Source organism: Emydura macquarii, unplaced genomic scaffold, assembly GCF_026122565.2.
Source record: "Emydura macquarii macquarii isolate MOO-44397 ecotype Brisbane River unplaced genomic scaffold, CSIRO-AGI_Emac_v2 contig_3295, whole genome shotgun sequence".
Lineage (NCBI taxonomy): Eukaryota > Metazoa > Chordata > Testudines > Chelidae > Emydura > Emydura macquarii.
Genome location: NW_027133432.1, coordinates 2,293,447 through 2,308,757, shown reverse-complemented (window position 1 = coordinate 2,308,757; position 15,311 = coordinate 2,293,447). Strand labels below are relative to the sequence as shown.

Sequence of the window (15,311 nt, the reverse complement as noted above, 5' to 3'; positions counted from 1 at the left end):
CTGGAACAAATTATTAAACAATCAGTTTGTAAGCACGTAGGGGATAATTGGGTGATAAAGAATAGCTAGCATGGACTTGTCAAGAACAAATCATGCCAAACCAATCTAATTTCCTTCTTTGACAGGATTACTGGCCAAGTGAATAGGGGAGAAACAATAGATGTGATATATCTTGATTTTAGTAAGGCTTTTGACATAGTCCCACATGACATTCTCATAAGCAAACTAGGGAAATATGGTCTAGATGAAATTACTGTAAGGTGGGTGAACAATTGGTTGAAAGACCAAACTCAAAGAATAGTTATGAATGGTTTGCTGTCAGACTGGGAGGGCATAGCTAGTGGGGTTTTACAGAGGTCAGCATTAAATATTTTCATCAATGATTTGGATAATGGAGCGAAGAGCGTGCTTATAAGATGTGCAGATGATACCAAGATGGGTGGGGTTGCAAATGCATTGGAGAGCAGGATTAGAATTCAAAATGTTTTTGACAAACTGGAGAAATGGTCTGAAATAAATAGGATGAAATTCAATAAGGACAAATGCAAAGTACTACCCTGAGGAAAGAAGAATCAGTTGCACAAATACGAAATGGAAATGACTGCCTATGAAAGTACTAGTACTGCCTAATACTGCAGAAAAGGATCTGGTGATTTTAGTGGATCACAAATTAAATATGAGACAGCCATGTGATATTGTTGCAAAAGCAGAGAACATAATTCTGGAATGTATTAGAAGGAATGTTGCAAGCAAGACACAAAAAGTAGTTCTTCCACTTTACTCAGCATTGATAAGGCCTTAAGTGGTATCGTGTCCAGTTCTATGCACCCCTTCGGGAAAGATGTGAACATATTAGAGAAAGTCCAGTGAAGAGCAACAAAAATGATTAAAGGTCTAGAAAACATGACCTAAGAAGAAAAACTGAAAAAATTGAGTTTATTTAGTCTGGAGAAGAGAAGACTGAGAGGGGACATGATGATAGTCCAAGAACATAAATGTTGTAAAGAGAAGTGTGATAAATCGTTCTCCTTAACCACTGAGAACAGGACAAGAAGTAATGGATTTAAATTGGAGCAAGGGAGGTTTAGATTAGACATTAGGAAAACTGTCCTAACTGTAAGGGTATGTAAGGACTGGAATAAATTACCACGGGCAATTGTGGAATCTCTGTCACTGGAAGTTTTTAAGAACATATTAGATAAACACGTCAGGGATGGATTATATTTAGCCCTGCCTCAGTGCAAAGGACTGGACAAGACGGCCTGTCAAAGTCCCTTCCAGTCCTACAATTCTATGATTCTGTGAGTGCTCCATTACTTCATGTCTTCTCTTTGGATTTCAAAAATCAAATGTGGGTTACAACTGGACTACATAAAAATTTTAAAATGTTCAACACAGGTGAAAGGCCTGATGATTAATAGGGTGTTGGTGAGGGACTCTTGCAATCTTCTATCATTGTCGTGACTGATGTCAAAAATAAGCCACTCTATTTTTGAGCAAAAGTGTCCACACAGGGGTTTATGGTGCTGTAATGTATGTTCATTAACTTCACACCTGTAGTGTCACACCACCTAGACATGTCCTTAATAAGGGATGGGACTAAGGGCAATTGATAAGGGGAGCCACTATTAATTCCTTTAGTTTAAAATGCTTTAACTGTTTTTTCCATGACACCCACACAATGGAGGGCTGCAGACATTCAGTTGCAAAGACTTTTGATGGCAACTGAGCAGTATTAGCTACACAATCAGTATCAGAGTTGTCAAGCTCTAAATAACAGTGGTTAATTTAACATCTGAGTCAGCATTATAATCTGTGTCCTCAGTGTTAAGAAAATGTGTGTTTTAACCATGGGATAACATGCATTAGCTATCTTCCTGTGAAAACATAGTGGAGAGAAGGCACTTTAATTCCTCCGAAAGGCAACCAATACAAAGGAGTAACAGGATGATTCATCTTAAAAAAAATCCTTGATTTTATTTTGGCAGTACAGAACAGTAAGCTTGTTAGAATGAAGCCCATCACTGAAATGTACCATAACAAAATATGTAGCATACGTAAAAGGCTACAAAATTAAAATATGCAATTAGAAGTAGAAACAATTCAGTAGAAAAATCAACATTTATATATGCAATAAATGAAGTAATAAAAGAGTAAAGCTTGCACTTCAGTGTTTGCAGGATGAGGAATTACTTACAGAAACAAGGATTTTTAATAAGTTTTCAGTGACAAAGGGAGGAGGGGGAATCACATATTTCCAGCAATCCAAAACAGTACTGCATTTTATAGGAATGTACAAACATTTTATGTATATAGAGTCTTTGAGAGAGATAACAGCAAAAGTATGAAGCTAGTGCATCCTACAGACTCATAAACAAAAAGGCAAATTAGAAGAACCCAAAATGTATTTATTTATTTTAATTTCATGACTTTTGGACGTAAAAACTAATGATTTTGAATACTAGTCATTGTCACGCTATCTCGGGGTTGTATACCTATATTTTATAAAAATAACATTAGAAATTTACATTTGAGAAGGATTTTGTACAAGATAATATAGTGCCCTTTGGGCCAGATTTTTAAAGGTATTTAGGCAACTAGTGGTATTTTCAAGAGCATCTAAGTACTTTCACACTTTAAAAATATGGCCTGTGATGAATATTTGGGAACCAAGTTGTACACACAAGTGGTGATGTGGAAAAGCACTTGGGTGCTGGATAGAGAGGCAAAATAACTGTTGACAAAGGCAATATTCCAGTGGTGGAGCAAAGGACACTGAAAGAGTTTTGACACCAACCCAGAAAATCAGTCAGTGTTAAAGGCACATGATCCCAAATAATAAATTTGTTTACTAAAAAATGAAAACAACAACAACAACAAATTTAGAATTAAAAGCTAATGCCACCATGCCAACAGGAAGTGCTATACTAGAAACACTGTGAGCTATGACTGCTGATAGCAGCTATGATGTTTTCAATGACTATTTGCAATTAAAAACCAATTTAAATAACTCAATGATATCCCTCTGCACAATGTTAACGAAGGTATATGACGAAGTTATAAGAGTAATAAAAATAACACGTTAAAAGTAAATAATTTAAAGGAGTGAAACACCATTTACAGTGGATGACAAAAGAAATGCAGTCAGTTTAGGCAATGAGAACAGTAGCTGAACACGCTGGTGAACTGCTATGAGGTTTTATGCAGACGTATAAACTGATAAGGGATTCTTTTAAACACCAAAAGCAGGTCTGACAATTATACTTTTGGAAGGGTGAGGGTGTCTGTAAAATATTTCCCTGAATCAAGTCTCCTTTAGCAGCTCTGAACATCATCCCCCACAGGACGAGGGACCGTGTCTAGCGCTGGGATGCCCTGTGCCGCTAACAATGCAGCCCTGGGAAGTGGGTACTGAACTGCACTGGAGAAGAAAAGTCCCTCTGCCCCCCCACACCCTATTTTGACAGCCACTGCAGCTGGCTCACCCTGTATGGGGTGAACGTTACCCCCCCCACACACACACACCCTAGTCTGGGTGTTCCCCTCTGCCTCTGTCTGACGGCACCTCAACTCCCTTGTCAACCCAGGCTCCTCCTTGCTTTGGCACCTCTCCAGCCCCGCCTCCAGCTGTTTCCCGTTTGACCCTCCTGTGCTGCCAGCCAGCACCCGCCGCTGCAGACTCTGTGCATCCCCCGGCGCCCCGCCCCTTAACGCAGGGGAGCGGCAGGTAGCCCATTGTCACCCCGAGTGCGGGCAGAGTCCGGACAGCGACTTCAGCAGGGCTCACTGAGCATGCTCACTTCCCACGCGCATGCTCCGTGCTTGCTACGCCGCGTGCTCCCCGGCGGGCAGAATGGAAGCGGAGGCGGGAGCGGCCTGTCTCGGCTGTCACCTGTCGGAGCTTGTGGTGAGGGAAGGCGGGTCCATGAGGCGGCGTCCAGCTCACCCCCACCTGCGGGCCGCCGTCGGCCTGCGCCGACCCGCTACCCGAGCTGTGCCGCACCGGCCGTGGCCGCCGCACCGGCTGCTGCAATGTCCCCATCACACCTCGACCGCGGTGTGCCGCCCCCCGCCACCACAGACAGCCGGGGGACAGCCGGCGGCCGCCGCAATGGGCCGAGCACGCTCGGGCCCGGCTGTGCCCGCTCGCAGCGCTGCTGCAGCGAGGGAGCCGGTCGGGGCACGGGTAGCCCCCGCCGGCCCGGCAGCAGCGCAGCTTTGGGCCCGAGGCGGCGCCGCTGTCCCCGGCCGGCAGCAGCGGCAGCAGCAGCCCGCCAAGCGCCCGCGGCGGGAAGACGGGCCCGCCCCTTAGTCCTTGAGTTTCGTTTCTCCAGGAGCGCGCCCCGGTCCCGAAGAGGAACTTCCCTGTGGTGGAGCGGGGAGGGGCCCCGCGCTTGGTTCCCCTCAGTGCCGCCAGCCCGCGGGAGGTGAGAGCTGAGCCATGGGGGACCAGTGCGCGGGGGCCAGGAGAGCGAAGGGCTCCAGAAAGATAGTGAGTCCGGGCGCCGTTCCCGAGCCCCCTCGGAGCCACAGCACCAAGCCCCCTGCGCAGGGCCGGGGGAGAGCTGGGGCAAAGAAAGAGGGCGCTCGGCCACCTGGTGAGCCTGACAAAGCCGTTAGCCCTAGAGGCTCCCCTTCTCTCATGGCCCTGCAAGGAGCAGGATCTGCCAGATCCCACATAGAGAAAGGATCTACTCCCAGGGAGTTGGGATCTGTCGTTAATGGGAAGGGAGCTGCCCCGGAAGAGAGTGATGCTGCCCCCAGTGGGAAATTCTCTGCCCCCACAGAGAAGGGAGCTGCCCCCAGTGGGAAAGCCTCTGCCTGCAGAGAGAAGGGAGCGGCCCCCAGTGGGAAAGCCTCTGCCCCCAGAGAGAAGGGAGCGGCCCCCAATGGGAAAGCCTCTGCCCCCAGAGAGAAGGGAGCGGCCCCCAGTGGGAAAGACTCTGCCCCCAGTGGGAAAGACTCTGCCCCCAGAGAGAAGGGAGCGGCCCCCAGTGGGAAAGCCTCTGCCCCCAGAGAGAAGGGAGCGGCCCCCAATGGGAAAGCCTCTGCCACAAGAGAGAAGGGAGCGGCCCCCAGTGGGAAAGACTCTGCCCCCAGTGGGAAAGACTCTGCCCCCAGAGAGAAGGGAGCGGCCCCCAGAGAGAAGGGAACTGTCTCTAAACCAAAAGAGTCTGCCCCCGGAGAGCTGCTAGCTGTAGCTTCCTACCCCTGCTTGGGGGCAGAAAGGTGCATCAGTGTCAAGCAAGATGGAGTGGGTACCTGGAGGCTCAGGGATGTGCTAAAGAGACTGAGCCTGGGCCGGCAGGACACGTCGGAGGCCTCGGAGTGTGTGAACCAGCTCATCCGCACATTGGTGCCGGTGATCAGAACCTGGGAGAGCACTTTCAGCTTAATCGATAGACTGGGCACTGGTAGCTACTACGAGCATGTCAAGGTGAGGAGAAGCGGGCAGGGGCTTACACACTTAATCTCCATTGGACACTATTAATGTAGGGCCTATCATGACTCTTCCAGGTGTGATGTGACTATGGTGAGCAGATAGCAAGTGTGAAAAATCTGGACAGGCGGTGGGGGTGGGGACGGGGAGTAATGGGTGCTTATATAAGACAAAGCCTCAAATATTGGGACTGTCCCCATAAAATTGGGATATCTGGTCACCCTAGGTGTGACTCATTATCTTCTGCCACCTTCAGCCTCCCTCCCGGGAACTGAGTTTCAGACACTCTTCACAGTCCTTTTCTGTCCCTGTTTCTTATTTAAAATTGCCTCCATTCAAATTATCCCAGCATAGCACAGCCCTTGCCTGCTGCAGCAGCTTCTGAAACTATATCAGTGGCTCAAGCTCTCATTGTGCCTTTCAGATACAGCACATTATCTTACAGGGACACTTTCACTGCACTTTCTTTCCCATAATCGCTAATTATGTTCCTTCTAGCTATGCATTTTGTACTGGCGACCATAACCATAGATTTGAGTACCCCCAGATCCTTAGAAGGCTTCATGGAATCTGGTGGTTCTCCCTTTTTGGGTTACAGGGATAATGGGGATTGATTGGGAGGGAGAGAGATTAATATTGTAAAAACAATTTGATTGTAGGGGTGGGAAAGCTTTCCTCCATAAAATCTTCCAGATGTTGCCAAAGATATTCAGACTGGTTTACTTCAATTTCCTCATGAAGTTTATTCAACTGATTCCTGTTGACTAAAGGACTCAGCCCCAGATCTCATACAATTTGTGCTCTGCATTGTTCTAAAGGAACATGGTTGTCTTGATGGTTCATAGAGGTGATGATAATGTAGTTGATACTTGCTCCATTAGTCAATGTAGACTTGGAGCAAGTGAAGAAGCTGGAGCACAGGTTTGATTTGCTTATGGTGGCCTAAATCACAAAGGCAATGGATAGCTGTGGTCTGCACTAGCTGAAGCCTTTGTGTTGTTCTGATTTCAACTTTAGATACAGTCAGTTACAATTATCCAGGTTGCAGGGGACAGGAGTATTGATCATTGTGGACAGTCTTTATAGAGAAAAAAGCTGGGGGTAGTGGGGAGGAAAAAGTTAGGGGGTATTTTTAAGCACTGACACTGCGAGAGCAGTCACTCAGTTCCTTTGACAATAAGAATCTCATAGGGGAGGATTCTGATCAGTAGGGATGAAAGGCAGGATATAAAATCTGTGTGGACAACATATTTTGAAGAATCAGTTACAGGAGAATAACGTTCTTCAAGTTATTGTACTTCAGAACATAAGAACGGCCATACTTGGTCAGACCAAAGGTCTATTTAACCCAGTATCCTATCTTGTGACAGTGGCCAATGCGAGGTGCTTCACAGGGAATGGATAGAACAGGCAATCATTGATCCATCCCCTGTAGTCCAGTCACAGCTTCTAGCAATCAGAGGCTAGGGACACTCAGAGCATGGGGTTGCATCCCTGACCATCTTGGCTAATAGGCACTGATGGACATATCCTTCATGAACTTATCTAGTTCTTTTTTGAACCCCAATATCCTTTTGGTCTTCACAAGCTTCCCTGGCAGAGTTCCACGGGTTGACCATGCATTATATGAAGTTCTTCCTTTTGTTTGTTTTAAACCTGCTGTCTATTAATTTCATTGGGTGATCTTGTCTTATGTGAAGGAGTGAATAACACTTTTATTCACTTTTTCCACACCATTCACGATTTATAGATCTCTATCATATCCCTGTGACGTTCTCCTCTGCAATCTGGACTGATGTATTGCTGTGTCACCCCAATCCCTCACTCCTAGAGCCCATCTTGCACTTGCTCTGCTGTGTGAACCCCCACTCCTGGGTCAGCCCACGCACATCCTAGTGCAAGCAAGCTGCTCCTAACTCAGTGAGTGAGTGCCTCTTGCCAGCCACTCATGGGATTATGCAATGGCATGACCCCAGTCCCAGATGCAACCCTAGGAACTGCTGTCTTACAATGTTCAGTGCTGCCCACTGCAAACTCATTGGTTTGTCAATTTATCAAAGAAATTGATATGAACCTGCCTTGTTACTTCAAACGGAAAAACTATACATCTTAAAGCACTGCACTGCTTTAGATAAACAAATGTATTAAGTACAGAAAGATTTTAAGTGATTATAAATCAGAGGAAAGCAGGTCAGATTTGATCAAAAGTAAAAAAAAGGCAAATTGCATTCTAAACTAAGCTTAACACTTTCAGCAACCCGACAGTCTTAGATGATTCTCACCACAGGCTAGCTGGTCTGCCTCCAACCAGGCTCTCCCTTGGGGTAGCATTTCAGTTGCTTGCTGGTGTTTGTAGATAGAGGTGGAAGAGAGAGGGAGAGAACAGCATGTTCCTTCACCGCCCCGCACTTTCAGGGTCAGGTGACAAACCATGTCCATGTATGGCTCCTTCCATGCCCTGAGTCGCTGTGGAACTTTGTGGATTTGTTTGTTGATGTCTGGGATAGTCCTTTATTCCTGAAATGCTGAGCTGGGTTGTTCTATATAAATCTTAATGAAGTGTGAATTGCTTCTCAGCTCTGTAGAGTTTTGCCTAGATCTATCTCAAGCCATGAGACACATATTTGGGAATATTACATAGCAAAGCCTCATAGCTGTACACAAGACATTGCAAAAGACATATTACTATAACAATAACGTTCAGTATGCCATGAGCATTCCAAAAACATCTTACATGACATACGTTGCATTAAACAATACACAACTACACTACGTTGATAAATTGGAGAGGGTTCAGAGGAGAACCGTGAGAATGATTAAAGGATTAAAAGAACATGCCTCAGAGATTGAGCTCATTGAGTCTACCTATTTATCTTAACAAAGAGAAGGTGATTTGATTACAATTTGTAAGTACCTCCATGAGAGCAAATATTTGATGCTGGGCTTTTCAGTCTAGCAGAGCAAGGTATAACATGATCCAATGGCTGGAAGTTGAAGTTAGACAAATTCAAATTGGACATAAAGCACAAACTTTTAATAGTCAGGGTCGTGGGTATCATAGGAATAGGGGGAAAGGCATACATTGGATCTGGGACCCAGTGGAGCAGGAAGGCATCAGACATGGAGCCTATGTCCATGCCCCTTCTGGAGCATAATTCTAGACTCCATGAGAACCTCAGATTTGAGGCACCATTCATGGTTCTCTGCCAAGTCCCTGCTGAGGTGGTCTGCCAGTGTTCTGGAGCCTGGGACAATATAGGACAGTGGTTCTCACCCTAAGCTCACAGCATGACATCCTCAGGGCCATACAAGTTGTATATTTATTGTTTGGATGCAGCCCACATAACACATAGAGAGCTAAATATGCAGCCCACAATGGTAAATAGGTTGAGAACCACTGATACAGGATCACCAGGGTGACCTGGTGCTTGATACACCAATTCCAGAGCTGTATAGCTTCCTAGTAAAGGAAGGAGGATCTGCCTCCCATCCCCAGCTACACTTGATTGATGTAGTGCATGGCTGTGGTATCGTTTGTGAGCACATGGATCATAAGTGGAGCTGGGCATATATTTTTCGGTGAATAGTAAATTCACCAAAAATAGCATTTGTCAGGGTAACAAAACTATTTGTGAATTTGGGGATAAAAATTGAGTTTTGGTTGGAAAAAAATTGGATTTTTTTTTTTTTTTTTTAAAGTTGAAACAATTAATTTTGGCCATTTCAAAATTTAAGAGTTTGTCTCCCACATAACATTTTGTTTAGAAATATAGCCAATTAAAAAAAAAAAAACACTAAAAAGCTGAAACAGCTGAAAATGACCCAAAATGAAAAAATGAGAAAAAATGTTGGTTGGGGTCAGATGGAATGTTTCATTTGACTCAAAACAGAATTTTTTTTTGGTATCCAAAAAAAAAAAAAATTAAGTTTCTGTTGAAAGCAAATTATTTTCCCCCCAGTTAGGCTGTGAAACTAAAACATCAGTTCTTTGTTCATCTCTAATCATAAGGCCACGAGGAGAAAGCCTTGCATGCCATCTGTATAACTCTGAGTTCTAAAATGTTTATGTGGAGGCAACCTTGAGGGAAGACCACCATCCTAGAACCTTCAGCTGATCTACATGAGTTCCTCAACCTGGAATGAAGGCATCTGACCAGCACCCTCCTCATAATACCTGTGAGAAGGTATTTTACTGCATATCTGAGTCAGATATGTCAGCCACTTTGAGGAGAGGATTTTGGGAGGGATTGTGACTACTCAGTCCAGACCATGGCTATTTGGCAGATATACAGATCTCAACCATCCTGACAGAGGCTGCAGATGAAGTCTGGCATGCTGCATGAGATATATGCATGTTGATATGTGTCCCAGGAGTTTGAAACAGGTATTTTATCTGAGTGCTAAAACAAAATCAAAGTTGACAGATGAGGTCTGTCATAGTCTGAAGCCTCTTGTGCAATAGGCAAGCATGCGCTGACTTCAAATCTAGTTGAACGCCAGTAAATTCTAAACTTTGGGTTGAAGTCAAAGTTGATTTGTAACACTCAGTCCCAACACACTGAAATGACTCAGTATCATCTGCAGCAAGCCTATGACAGGTTGAGGAGACTTCCCTTGCACCAACCTATCATCCAGGGAGGAGTGTACTTGGATGAGGATCCCATGTCTCTTGAGATGAGTTGCTTCCATGGTGAGAACATTATTGAACATCTATGGAGCTGTAGAAAGGTCAAAGGATAGGACACTGTATTGGTCATGTGCGTTCTCTAGAAGGAGCTGTAAGTATTTCCTGAGTGCTGGACATATAGAGATGTGGAAGTAGAAGCCTAGGAGGTCCAGAGCCACAAACCAGTCCATGGGATTGAGAGACAGGATTATGGAAAAAGGGTGACCAAGCAGAACCTGAAATTGTGGAGGACACATAGGTGGGTATCGGAAGAGGTACTCCTTGTGTGACTCCTGCATAGCCTGGTGTAGTTCTGTCTGAGCTCCCTGCCAGACTACCATTGTGGCACCAAAGAGAGGAAGCAGGGTATTCTACAGAGAATGCCCTGCTTTGAACTTGACAGGTAGTCCTCTTCCAGAGGTGAACCTGATCTTTCTATTGTGCTTTGTCTCTGCATTTTAATGGAAGTAGCATAGTAGCTGCCTCCCATAATTTGTTAAAGAGGGGTGATTTTGGTGTTTGGTCAATCTTGGTGCAGTATATGGTGACTGTGTGGGTGAGATGGGATGGTGAACCTCCTCCAGGATTTCCATTGGTCCCAAGGTAGATAAGGACAGTCTTGGTGTGGGCTGAGTGCACGTGGTCATCTTAGGTGGAGCCACGGTGCATGATATTGCAGGGGAAGGGAGAAATCGGTGCAGAGTAAGTTGTTCCCCCTGTGCCAGTGGCAGCACAGACCTTAGGTTAATGACCATCTGAGCTGGCGTAGTCACCAAGGGCCTGGTATGGCACTTAATCTTAAAACCCCTCAGTACCAGGCTGTTAAGGGAGGCCTTCCATCCCTGCTTCCTGGATGGGGATTGGTGCTAGCTCCATTTCTTGGAGTGGTGCTCCCAACATCCTTTCTCTGGGGCCATCACTGGTGTGGCTGATGGAGAGAGCTTGTGAAAGGCGGTATGGGAACTTGGCCAGCGCTTTAACTAGCCACCATGCCACATGTGGCTGGATTGGTACTGTAGTTGCCTCCAATGGTCTTCCTGGTTCAAAGACTGCATGCATCAAATGCTCCAGGAGGGAGAGCTTCAACTTTGCTTCCCTGCACTTCTGGGTCCTCTTTAAAAGTATTTAAAGATGAAGTAGTGTGATGGAATGTGTCCTTCACCAAGGCAGAGTAGGCATCAGTAGAGCCCTGCAAATCTGCTGCTGTCCACTTTATATCCACAGACTATTTTTGTAGATTGGATCCAGATAAAAAATTTTTACTTAGAGCCCTGCAAATCTTCAGATATCTGCATCTGTGGGCCATTTTTGCAGATCAGATGCTGTGACGAAGTGGGACTGTTCTTAATGTTTTCTCTGAATACTGTGTGTGTCTCAGTGTCACCTATATATTACTCAAGTATCTATGTGGAGGGATAAGTGTGTGATCGTTGAATAAACCCCTAGAAGACAGGTGTGACTGCATCTGGCTGCCTGGGCACAGACAGTGGCTGACACTCTGTATCCTGCTACTGATGGCCAGGCCCTATCCTCTGCATGGGGCCAGCTGAAAGTGTTGGAGAAGAAAAGAGAGAGATGGAGACAAGGTGACCTGTTTGCCTAGGAAAGAAACAAAGGATGTAGGAGGGGCAGCAGGGCGTGAAGGAGGCTGGGTGGCTGGAAGTTGGTCAAGATCCCTGGTTGGGTCTCAAAGAGAGGGAGCCCAGAGCTCTAGATGCCCCCAAAATGGACTTTGTGGCATATTCCTGTTTTCTGTGCTAACATGATCTGTTCTGCGCTGTGTTCTCAAAGAGTAATAAACCCTTCTGTTTTCCATGCTGGCAGAGACTGTGGAGGTGGGGTGCATGACCCTTTGGGGCATGTAGGGCTTTCCCAGGTGTCTATCCAGGTGGACTCACTGCAGGAAGTTCACAGTGTGAACAGGGGTGCTGAATGCTCTGAGAGCAGACCCAGGAAGTGCTGCAGCTAAGGAGGCTTGCTTGGCGTGGTGGTAGCGTGCTATGAGGGGAGACACACTACACTAGAGTCCTGGCCGACTTCATTCAGAGTGGTTCCAGAGCTCTGAGCCTGTGACTCCGTGACAGATATGGATACAAATTTTGTATCTGCACAGGGCTTTAGGCATCAGGCGTGGCTGTTGCTGATGGGCTTCACATAATGGGCAAGTTTTGAAGCCCAGAGATTAGTTTCACAATCTTGCAGGAGTGTACATTGGGGTATGCCCTGGTAGAGGGGATATGTATGAGGATTCCTTATAAAATGGATCTAGGTGAGGAAGACCCCCAATGAGAATAGAAAGCATACACTACTCTTAACTAAGCTAAAAAACAGTATAAACAAAGAAAAGCTCTCAGAACTAACTAGAATAAACTTTAATTGCAAAACTGAAAAATAGATCACGATTAAGGAAAGTGGACACAGTTCTATCTCACACCACAGGTGTGACGGGAACCCTAGGGTGCACCCTGAAACTGTGGGACTACTGTCCCCCCTAAACTCTCCAGCCTGGCTGTCTCTTACAGTGTTTTGCTGGTGACAAGCAAACGCTGCTATCATGCAGCACAACAGGATGTGGAGCCCCACACGCAGCTAGATTGCATGAATGCTTCAAGCCACTCATGAATCACACATAGAAAGGCACCAGCCAGTTTCTCCCAGCTCTCTAGCCTTTCATTCCAGAACTGTACCATCTTACCCTGGTCAGAAGCCTGACCAGTATAAGTTTATTACCTAGTCCACCCCTTCCTCAATGTGGAGAGGATACACACAAACCTTTGTTAATTGAGCCGAGATTTTCCAAACACTTCTTCAACAAAAACACACTATTTAAAATAAAATATAAAACAGTTATATTAACTACAGAAACATAGATTTTAAGTGGTGGGCATACAAGCTGAAAGATATGTACCAAAGAAAATAAAAGATAATCGCACAAGCTGAAGCTTAAACCTTATATCACTAGGTAGTATTCAGCTCAAGCAGTTTTTTCACCTCACTGGATGTTGCAGCTCTTTAATACACAGGCTTTTCCCTAAAACCTGGGACCAGTTTCCTTCAGTTCAAGTCTTTGGGTATGTCTGCACTGTAGAGTGAAGTCAATTTAATTTAAATCGACCTTCAGACACCGAGCTGCAGAAGTCAGAGGAATGTAATCACACCACGCGCATTGCGTCGGTGGTTTGCGTCCCCACCAACTGCGCTTGCATTGATAATCAAAGCAGTGCACCGAGGGGAGCTATCCCACAGTGCAACTACCCGCAATGCCTTTTGGGAAGGTTGTTGTCCCCCCATGATGCAATGTGCTCCCGTCCTCCCTTGTCCAAAAAACCCCCAATCAAATGTTTTTTTGTGCCATTTTTTCAAACCAGTCTCTGCTGCACGCATGCCATTGCTGGAGAGGCATGGACCCCGCTCAGCTGTGCATTATCATTGTGAGCATCATAAATACCTCACGACTTATCCTGCAGTATTTTCAAGGCCGAGACAGGAGCTGCAATGCGGAAAATTGCAATGTTACTGAAGCTGCCCTCCTAAAAGCCATAGAGCAAAACAATTCCCATTTGCTGCAGGCTGTCATGCAACATCTTCAGTTGGTGGTCTCAGGAAACAAGCACTGACTGGTGGGATCGAATTGTTATGAAGGTGTGGGATGATGAGCAGTGGCTACAGAACTTTCATATGTGAAAGACCACTTTCATTGAACTGTGCACAGAGCTGTCCCCAGCCCTGAAGTGCATGAATACTTGCTTGAGACCTGCTCTGACAGTGGAGAAGCGAGTGGTCATCGCTCTGTGGAAGCTAGCAAACCCAGACTGCCACTGGTCAGTTGGGAATCAATTCAGAGTTGGTAAATCCACCATGGGAGCTGCTGTGATGCAAGTGTGCAGTGCCATTAATAGACTTCTGCTAAGAAGGGTAGTGACTTTGGGAAACGTGCAGGACATAGTGGACGGGTTTGCTGCAATGGGGTTCCCAAACTCTGGTGGGGCAATAGATGGCACTCACATCCCTATCTTAGCACCGGATCACCTTGCCACAGAGTACATAAACCGAAAGGGATACTTCTCAATGGTGTATCAGGCCCTTGTGGATCACAGGAGATGCATTTCACCAACATCAATGTAGGGCGGTCTGGAAAGGTGCATGACGCCCGCATCTTTAGGAACTCAGATCTATTAAAAAAGAAGCAGGTGGACACTTTCTTCCCTGAGCACAAAATAGATGTCAGTGATGTTGAAATGCCAGTAGTGATCCTGGGGGATCCTGCCTATCCCTTGCTCCCCTGGCTAATGAAGCCTTACACCAGGCACCTGGAAAGCGAGAAGGAGCATTTCAGTAGTAGGCTCAGCAAATGCAGAATGATGGTGGAATGTGCATTTGGCTGCTTAAAGGCAAGATGGTGCCATTTGCTCATTAGGTTAGACCTCAGTGAATGCAACATTCCAACTGTTATCTCTGCCTGCTATGTGCTCCATAATGTTTGTGAAACCAAGGGGGAATAGTTCCTTCAGGGTTGGGTCATGGAAGCTGATAGGCTGAGCACAAATTTTGAGCAGCCAGATTCCAGTGCTACGCCGAGAGCCAACTGTGGAGCACTGTGCCTCAGGGAAGCATTGAAAACCTGGTTTTGCAATGAACCACAGTAGTGTACATCTCTCAGTGCTGTGCCTTCCCTTCCCACCCCCCACCCTTGCACCATCATTATCCCTTCCCTTCTTTCCCTGCTGACAATCCCCGAGGTCTCACTGAATAAAGAGTAATGTTTTTTAAAGCAGTATAGTTTTATTGGTGACCTGTTACAGTGGGGGGAAAGGAAGATCATTTAACATTCTCATAAGGCTGCTTGGCCATCTAGAGCAAAGTGTGACAGTGCAAACAGCAAAGCATGCATATTCCCAGTTCTTAAAGGGGCAGTTGCCTCTCTCTGCTCCCCTCCATCAGCGTTGAGTAGAGCATGTACTGAACCCTGCTCAACCTCCTCCTAGAGGGCTTGGGGATGGGGGCTGGAAAACAGCTTGTTGGCTGAGTGTTTTGGAGGGGCTACAGAGGGAGTCGATGCTCTTCCTGGAGCTCTACCAGACTCCTGAGTATGTCAGACTGATCCCTCATAATACTCAACATCTGTTGCATTGCACGCTCGTGCACTGATTTTCTGTGTTCCATGTCCATGTTTATTTTTTCTGACAATGACATCCTCCAGGCTCT

At 45.9% G+C, this 15,311-nt stretch overlaps 1 protein-coding gene across 1 annotated transcript in view; it reads left to right on the top strand.

Annotated features, from left to right (window-relative positions):
• The first annotated feature begins 4,120 nt into the window (after positions 1–4,120).
• The window catches only part of CGAS (cyclic GMP-AMP synthase), a 28,462-nt gene continuing 17,271 nt past the window's right edge, over positions 4,121–15,311 (top strand). The window contains exon 1 of the mRNA XM_067532620.1: positions 4,121–5,437. Coding sequence (XP_067388721.1) covers positions 4,442–5,437 — 996 coding nt within the window. The 5' untranslated portion in view covers positions 4,121–4,441. The remainder of the gene's footprint in view (positions 5,438–15,311) is intronic.